Source organism: Helianthus annuus, chromosome 7, assembly GCF_002127325.2.
Source record: "Helianthus annuus cultivar XRQ/B chromosome 7, HanXRQr2.0-SUNRISE, whole genome shotgun sequence".
Taxonomy (NCBI): domain Eukaryota; kingdom Viridiplantae; phylum Streptophyta; class Magnoliopsida; order Asterales; family Asteraceae; genus Helianthus; species Helianthus annuus.
In genome coordinates this window covers 130,841,368-130,850,028 of record NC_035439.2, presented here as the reverse complement: position 1 = coordinate 130,850,028, position 8,661 = coordinate 130,841,368, and the positions used below count along the sequence as shown (strand labels likewise).

The 8,661-nt window shown below is 38.0% G+C and overlaps 1 protein-coding gene across 1 annotated transcript; it reads right to left on the bottom strand.

The window, feature by feature from the left end:
- Positions 1 to 756: 756 nt before the first annotated feature.
- On the bottom strand, positions 757 to 8,204 carry LOC110868552 (nucleobase-ascorbate transporter 12). The gene is made up of 10 exons (XM_022117745.2): positions 7,493 to 8,204; positions 6,824 to 6,921; positions 6,570 to 6,740; positions 5,832 to 5,932; positions 4,959 to 5,094; positions 4,046 to 4,096; positions 3,680 to 3,967; positions 2,889 to 3,123; positions 2,095 to 2,381; positions 757 to 1,221 (listed from the first exon to the last, which is right to left on the bottom strand). The coding sequence occupies exons 1-10, from the start codon at positions 7,950 to 7,952 to the stop codon at positions 1,000 to 1,002; spliced, it is 2,049 nt and encodes a 682-aa protein (XP_021973437.1). The 5' UTR covers positions 7,953 to 8,204; the 3' UTR covers positions 757 to 999.
- Positions 8,205 to 8,661: the final 457 nt, after the last annotated feature.

Below are 8,661 nucleotides of genomic sequence, written 5' to 3'. Positions count from 1 at the left end.
ATTGAAAAGAATGAACACTAATCGAACAAATTGTTAACATATCAGACATACTTATGCGATGAATATGGTTATAGGAAAGAACAACACAAAACTGGAGAAAATGAAAAGATAAAGCAAAAACAAGAAAAGAATTATAAACTTATGGTTTAAAACTTAAATTGTACAACAAAACCCAGTTTTTAACACAAAAGCAAGGTTGTAAACCTTATCGACGCACCCGACTTTTTTACAGGCAAATAGAGCCGTTGTTCAGATAAAATCAGGTTCTGTTGCTTTATTCAGAGCTCGGATGTAAGGCCATGGAGTATGGGGCTTGGGTTGGGGCGTGGGTTGGTTGAAAACGCCCAAGCCACCACCCCGGGGGCTTGGGTTGGGCGTGGCCCCCATTGGCGTGGGTTTGAAGCCGGGCGTGGGGCGGGCTAGTAAGTGACATGGCAGGCTCTCAATGGCCAAACCAAACTCATGCCCCCCAACCCAAGCCCCCAACCTAAGCCCCACCATACCCCATGGGCGTGGGTTTGAGTGGTTGGGGGCTCCCATTCCACGTGTCAACCAATGCCCCAACCCAAGCCCCACCATACCCCATGGTCTAACCAACAAACCGGATGTAAACGCTAAACTGGGTTTCATCGCTTTTGGTAAAACTAGCGCTTTATGCAAGGCAGATAGAGCCCAGACTTTTACCAAGTCACCAGGTTCTGTCTTTAACGCGCAAAAAACCAACAGACAACGCAAACAAACGGTTACCAAACCATGAAAGAAGAAAATTGTGGGGTCAATTAAACCAAGAAAATTCCAATTACAAACTACATACAAAAGCATCCAATGGTTTCAACATTACAACACAAATCCTCTCTCCAATGTACAAAACCCACCTAATTCTTCTTTCTTCCCACTTGCAACCGATGCTCAATTCCGAACTACAATACCTATCATCCGTTTTACAATATGGCTTTTTCGTGGCAGCAAAACTTTCATGGGTCATCATTGTTTGTTTCTCTAGAGGCCAACCCATCTAACCCATCGAAACATCCTTCCAACTCTAAACGGTAACCCGTAGTCTTTAGCAACCGCCGGCTCCCTTCGAGCTGACTCCGGTTCACACCACACGTACACCCCTCGTTCTTGCTTACTCCCGGGCACCGTGTTGTCCAAAACTATGGCTACTAGGAACGCTATCACCATGTGGAAGGACAGCAACGTGTTCATCACATAATTTAACTGTAAACGTATAAAATAGAAGTTACATGAGAAAAATCGAACCTACACAAAGGATCTGAAGGTCAAGAAATGATTGGTATAAACTTAGGGTTGTAAACGAACCGAACGTTCAGCAAACAGTTCGTGAACCGTTCGGTGGGAAGTTTGTTTGTGTTCCTTCGTTTAATAAATGAACAAACACGAACAAGAAATTTTGTTCAATAAGTTAAACAAATGAACATGAACAGAGGCTGCGTTCTTTCGTTTATATTCGTGAACACTCGGTAATGTGTTCATTTATGTTCGCTCGTTTATGTTTATTTGTGTCCGTTCATTTAAAGGTTTTTTTTTTTATTTTATATTTTTATTTTATTGGTTTTAGTTTTTAAAATTTTGAAACCGTAGTTATCATAGTTATCAAAAGCGCTCGCCTGGTGCGCCTAGGCGCAATTTTCAGGCTTAACTACTAGTTATACAATACGTCTCCGCCAACATCGCTCATTTAACCATTTCAATTTCAGCTTAACAAACTTCTTAATTTTTGTGTTAATTATATTTATTATAGTTATGTCAACTATGTTCGGATAGTTATGATGTGTACTTATTTTTGTGGATTCTTCGTAATTTTACTGATGAAAAAATGCAGATTCAATTTTAACATGTATATATAACGTTCGTATTTGTTCATTTATATTCATGAACATTTGTTTGTATTCGTTTGCATTTGGTAAGTGTTCATGAACATGTTCATTTCCTAAACAAGAAATCTCGTTCAGTAAGTGTTCGTGAACCGTTTATGAACATGTTCATTCCTTAATGAACGAACACTAACAAGGCCTTGTTCGTGTTCGTTTGGTTACAACCCTTATTAAACTATAAAGATAGAGAACATACCCCTCCATACTGTGAACGAAATGGACCGTGAGAAGCAACGATGTAAGGCTGAAAGTAAAAAGGAACAGATGAGTTGGAATTTGGGGTGAGACCGTATTGCTGGAAGTAAGCTGGAACTGATAGTGAGAAAAACAAAGAAAGCCCAATAATGATAATGTTGCGGGAGCTTCCGGCCTCGCTGTAACGTAAATTTGATAAGCCCAATGCTGCTAGCATGGCCCACATAATGCATAGCAAGCCCGCAACCATTACTTGCGGTATTGATGCAATAAACCCTCCTACTTTACCTGTCAGTACATACAGAAACAAACTATAATTAATTGAACGAGTTAAATGCCATTTTCATCCCTGAGGTTGGGCCAGTTTTGTAACTTTCGTCCAAAGGTTTGTTTTTTGGCATTGGGTCCAAATGGTTTGAAATATTGCCATTTTCATCCAGCTCGTTAACTCAATCCATTTTTCTCCGTTTAAGTCAGAGGTATTTCCGTCTTTTTTGTTAACTTAAAGGGCAATTCAATCTTTTTACATAAAGTGAAAAAGACCGAATTGCCCTTTAAGTTAGCAAAAAAACATAAATACCCTCGACTTAGTGGAGAAAAATGGATGGAGTTAATGAGCCGAATGAAAATGGCAAGAGTTCAAACCTTTTGGACCGAGATGCGAAAAAACAAACCTTTGGACGAAAGTCGCAAAAGTAGCCAAACCTCACAGGGACGAAAATGGCATTTTACACTAAATTGAACTGATTTTTAGAAACTATAGAGATTTAAAACTTTTAATTAAGAAACACATACCTAGGAGGGACAATACAATCAAAACACCGGCTCCAAGCTCAACCGCTTTACGACTCCCCATTTTAGTGACAGCAATTGTGTGCACGTTTTCCGTCAGAGAAGTTGAACCGGTCCCGGTGCCCCACAAGCCAGCCAAGACGCTACACAGACCCTCAAGACCGATCCCACGGCTCACGACACCCGGTGTAGGAGGCCTAGATGCCACTAATAAAGACGATGCATGGTACGACCCAACCTATATGAAAGCACACGTCCTTAAATTCAAAATTCAAAATCACCAACAATTATCTACTAGGTGTCTTGCCTGTAGGGGTGTGAGTTTCTAACACGACCCAAAAATAGACATGAACCTAACACAACATTCGCGGGTTTGGGTTTAGCCTAAACGGGTTCGGGTCAGCTTCAGGTTGAACCCGCAAACCCGTTTAGCTAAACGGGTCGGGTTTGGGTCAACCCGGTCGAGTTGGCGGGTTGACCCGTTTAACCCATTTATATTATATTTACACATTTTACAATATGTTTATGCCATTATTATAAGTTTATAACTAAAAAAGAAGAAATTGACATAAGATTTTGTAATTTAAATGTAATTTTATTATATACATTTATGTTTTTTGAGTAGTTTTCAATTTAATATATTAATTTGCGATAAAAATTGGAAAAAAATCGGGTTGAACAGGTCGTGTTCGGATCAACCCGAGAATATTCGGGTCGGGTTCAGCCCGCGAACTGAACACGACCCGTTTAGCACCCCCTATGTCTAGGTCAGGTAGAATATTTTAGAAACTTACCGAGTCAACAGCGGAAATAAACGACACAACACACATGACGATAGACATTTTCCAGTTGAAAACGGGTGTTCCCCATTGTAACGGGTATGGGAATCTGAACCAGGGGGAAGATTTTAAAGCGTGGGAAGTATCGGCTCGACAACTTTTCATCCTGGCCACGTGTTTTCTGCAGTGATCGGATAACATATTTGAGGTTGGTATATTTACGTCACAGCCATCGTACTTGTAGGCTCCTGCTTCGGTTAGAAGAAAAGACATGGCCCATGTAATAGCCAGACCCAACGGTACCTGAGGTATATTACATTGCCACTTAAACCAAATTGTTGAAATTCAGAAAGAGAAGAAATGGACATTGGGTTTACTTACAGCATAAATTAGAAATATCCGGTGTCCCAAAACAGATACCTTGCGTAGGTACTGAAAGACAGAGAAGAACATGTATTATTTTTAGATTTTTAAGCTAATGAGTAACATATCATTTAATAATTATTAGAGAGGTGCCCACCCGATGCGGCGGGGAACACAGACAGCGATAATTACGTAACATGTTAGAAGCAGCGGAGTACATAACATGTTAATTTTATTTAAATTTAAAATAAAAAACTATACGAATACCGTATACTCAAATTAAAGCGAACAAAAATACTTGTTTTTACGGTGTAATTTAAAATATATATATGTAGGGTTAAGGTAAAATGAAAACTCCTATGAGTTGTGAGAACTTAGAGAACTTGGCCAAAACAAAGGCTTTTTCCAAAAAACAGTTTCACCAAAAATCCTATAAAAATTAACTTTTCCAAAAAAAAAAATAGTTTTTGTTGATTTACACTACCTAAAAAACCCTTACAATGGGTGTAAATGCTGATGTCAACAGCTTTTTACAGTGCTGTAAAAAGGCTAAAAACATCGCTCGGAAATTTTTTTTCAGGTGTGTTCATAACATTTTCATCTACGCTTGTGCAAAAATTGGTAGCAAAAATCACACGGGAAGTCGGAGTTCTCTAAGTTCTCACAACTCGTATGCAAAAAATGGTAGCAAAAGATCAACTATATATATATTAACGTATGAAAAAGTTATACCCGTTTAAAAATTGTGGGGGAAAGTTGGTTTAAAAGTCAACAATGTGTTTTAAAGGATTGTACCGTACGTTTTGAAAGTTGTAATTACTTTGAGTGTTAAACTTTTGTAAAATTACTTTCTTGTCCTCCTTATATGCATAATATAGTATAGATATAATAAAAGCAAGGGCAAAAAGAGAAATGATGGAAGATAACTTACTAAAGAAAAAATAATAACCAATAGAATCTGCACCATGCCGATCTCAAGACACGCACCCATCTGCGGGAAACCATAACTGTAGAACGAAAGTCCGACAGCAGCAATAGTTGGGGATACAACCACGGGGTTAATCAATCTGAATGAACAAGACGTATGTTGTGGTCAGTTTTGTAACATACGTTTTGAATTCGTAAACATGAATCACAATGAGAAGGATAATAACTGGAGCATATGTTAGCATATTAACTTGTGGCGCTTCAAGTAATCTGTTATCCTAAACAAACACTGATAGGGGTGAGCAAAGTTGCAAACCTTAACCGTTAACCGAAATTTACCAATAACCGAACCGTCACCGAACTGAATTAACTGATATTAGCCAACAGCATGGATAATGCTATTTGATTAACTGATAAGTTGGTTATGGATATGGTTAAAGGTGTCCCATAAGTGAACGTTAACCGAACCGAACCGAAATGGATTAAGACATGCTTTTAAAATATATCTATATTTAAAATATACATGTTCAAGGAATCAAACTCTCTATATACATAAAAAAACATATACGAAAGCTTTTTATGTTATATAAGAAGTTTTAAAATGTTTAAAAAATAATTTTTACATAAAATTTTGACTCATTTTATGCATGTGTATGTTTTTTTTTTTGTCTTTTTCTATTTATAAAAACAATTGTAACTGAGACAATAGTAGTCTAACATTTCATTTAGTTTAAATTTTAGTTCAAACTTAGTTTGGTTAATTAACCGAACCGAACCGCCATTTGCACACCCCTAACTGATACTAACCATTGGTATAACGTTTCAAACTTTGCAGCATACAAAGAACAAACCATTAAATGAATAAGAAGTGACGCACCTCAAGAGTAGTGCCATTAGTCCACTGTATCCGAGTAACGCTTGAAAAGCTGATGCAATAATTATAGCCCCCTGAAGCTCCTTCATTATATGCTTGAAATTCTGTAGTATCATAGAAGTAAAAGTTTACCTATGTGATTATTCATTTCAATTTTCAGCAACTCATGGCACACTGTTTCTACAGATAATTGACACTTGAAACAAAGGGTAATATACTTATTGTGGACCACTTGCAGCCTTTTTTGTCTTTTTGAGCTTCTATGGGTTATTCTTTTCTTATTCTTGTACTTTTAATTATTACTACTGAAGTGAATTGTCAATTTTATGGCATATGTAGATAAACGAATCTAGAACTTCGCGACAAAAAAAACAACCGGTTGATGATAAGTTAATAACTTAATAACCACTAAAGTATGTTAATGGTAGCATATATAGTTAATGTTTCGCTTTCTTATGCTACCTAGAGGACTTTTAGGTTTAAGGTGTACCTTAAAAATATATGTATAAGCTTTACGATGCTAATGTGGGTTTGCAATCAAATTCACCTAGCATAAATTATATACCATCAAAATATCAGATAACTTAATTGGATCCACATTGAACATAAGAATACAAAAGTAATGATGTTTACACACAACAAAGCAGAAAACGCTTATCATGCTGATAGATAACAATAACACAGCAGAAATACGTAAAAACGTATGCTTTAAACAAGCTGAACGAAAAAGGTGGAGCTTACATTGCCATTTAATCCGAGAAACTCCGGGGAGTTTATTATCGCGAGTGCAGGTGCAAGAAACACGAAAGACGGACCTTGTATGAGTGGTAATCTTGATCCGAAATTTGCTTGTAGAAGTGTGGTGATTCCGGATATAAATAGCACAGTGGATACCACCATAGATGTATCTTCCTACACCCATTAACCCTCATCAGACTAATTCAAGTAAAGATACAGAGTTTAAAGATAACATCAATCAAAATTCAAGTGCTTACATGGTCACCACCCATAGCCGGAACGATCACAAGAGGAATTAAAACCAGCGAACCCAACATTGATAAATAGTGTTGAAATCCATAGAAACCAATCGGAACTGAACACAACAAAATCAGACGAGAGTAATTACATTACACTTAGACATATTCATGTTCGTTCGTTTAGCATTGAACGTGTTCACGAACAGTTCATGTACAACACAAACGAACATATACCATTATATAAAAAAACAACTTTCTTAAACCCGAAGTCCGAACATTAGACATCATAGCCTTGTTAAGCACCTGATATAATAACCATACACAAAATAATGTTTCGTTAATCTAATCTAAGCTTCTAACGAATGAACATAAACTAAATAAAACAAACGACCATGAACAGACGAAACGAACATAACAAGCATATTATCGAAAGTTGTTCACGATCGCAATTAAACACAAGTGACCTTTGTTCGTGTTCAATCATTTAACAAATTGACCGAAATTCCTCGTTCATGTTAGTTCATTTACTAAGCGAACAAACCTAAATGAACGTTCGTTTACAGCCCTAGGTCAACACATGATCATGTATTCATGTTACACCAGGTAACATTCTAACAAACAATAACATCCAAAAATCCTACAATACATAAAGAGTCGTAACAAATTAACAATAATAATAATATTTACCAAGACCAGGAGTATCTCTAAGCTCATACTTCATATGCGGATGATGCGACACAAATTCCTCCTCAACTATTTGCGGCAACGCATTTTCCACGTCATCATTCCTAACCGCTCTCTGGCTAGCCTGAGCCGGCGCCGGAGCCGGAGCCGGAGCCGCCGTCTCAGCAGCACCACTTTTAGCCACCGGTTTAGCCGGCAACCGGCCAGCACCACTCTCAGACTCCCTCTTCTTCTTCACTGTCTCATCCTTATCCGAATTAGCCACCACCGGAGCACCACCGTTGACCGGAGACCGGTTAATTTGACCGGAATCACTAGCATTGGTCTCGCCGGAAAACCTAGGGCGAAAACCGGTGCGTTTGGCCCAGGAAGACGGAGGTATTGCCGGTGAACCGGTGGAGTCTGTACCTGGAGAGATTGGAGCAGGTTTGGGGCGGTTTTTCGGGTCGGAGCTTTGCGGCATAGTTGTTTTTGCTGTTGTGGTTGTTGTTAGTTCATTGTGGTGGTGGATCTGGAGCTAGGGTTTTGAAATGAGAAGTGTAGAAGATGTGTGTTGATATATGTAACAGAAATGTAACAGATTGAGTGAGTTAAGTAGCCATTGTTGTGTTGTGGCAGTAGATGAAGGTTTTTAGAGTGAGAGTGAAGTAGTGTGTGTTTGTGTGTGAGAGAGAGAGAGAGAGAGAGAGAAAAGAGGACAGCTCATGTAAGAAGTGGTTAGAGAGAGAGTGAGAAGAGGGGGTGTGGAGCGTGAAGGAGTAAAGGGTAATTGGGTAAAAGCGTGTTTTTATTTATTGGTCCCTTGAATTTGGTGTTTTTACGAGTGTTTGCCTTTTTGTTTTTGGATAATGCATTTATAGTCCCTGTGGTGTTGAGACCAAACAAAATAAAAACAAATAATAATAAATAGTTAAAGAGAAAATTACTCGGATCGATTTGTCCCATATTTCATCTATAGCACTCATAAACTTTCTAAAATTACATGTTTTATTCTTGTGGTTTACTAGCAGAAGTAGATAGTGCTGGTGCTTTCTAATATGGACGGTCGTTAAATTTTCTAGTTAAGTTGGTGTGAGATTTATGTTATAACCTCCAGCCTCACCACCACATGTATATATTACTCCTGTCTATATATTAAGTGACAATGAGTTGATGGTGGAATGGTAAAGTAG

What these genes read in the sequence shown, in the direction of transcription:
- LOC110868552 (XM_022117745.2), bottom strand. Translation starts at nt 7,952, where the DNA reads ATGCCGCAAAGCTCCGACCCGAAAAACCGCCCCAAACCTGCTCCAATC. An exon ending in TGGTTATTATTTTTTCTTTA is followed by an intron (nt 4,097 to 4,958) that starts GTAAGTTATCTT and finishes TCTGTCTTTCAG; the next exon opens with TACCTACGCAAGGTATCTGT. An exon ending in TTCGTTCACAGTATGGAGGG is followed by an intron (nt 1,222 to 2,094) that starts GTATGTTCTCTA and finishes ATACGTTTACAG; the next exon opens with TTAAATTATGTGATGAACAC.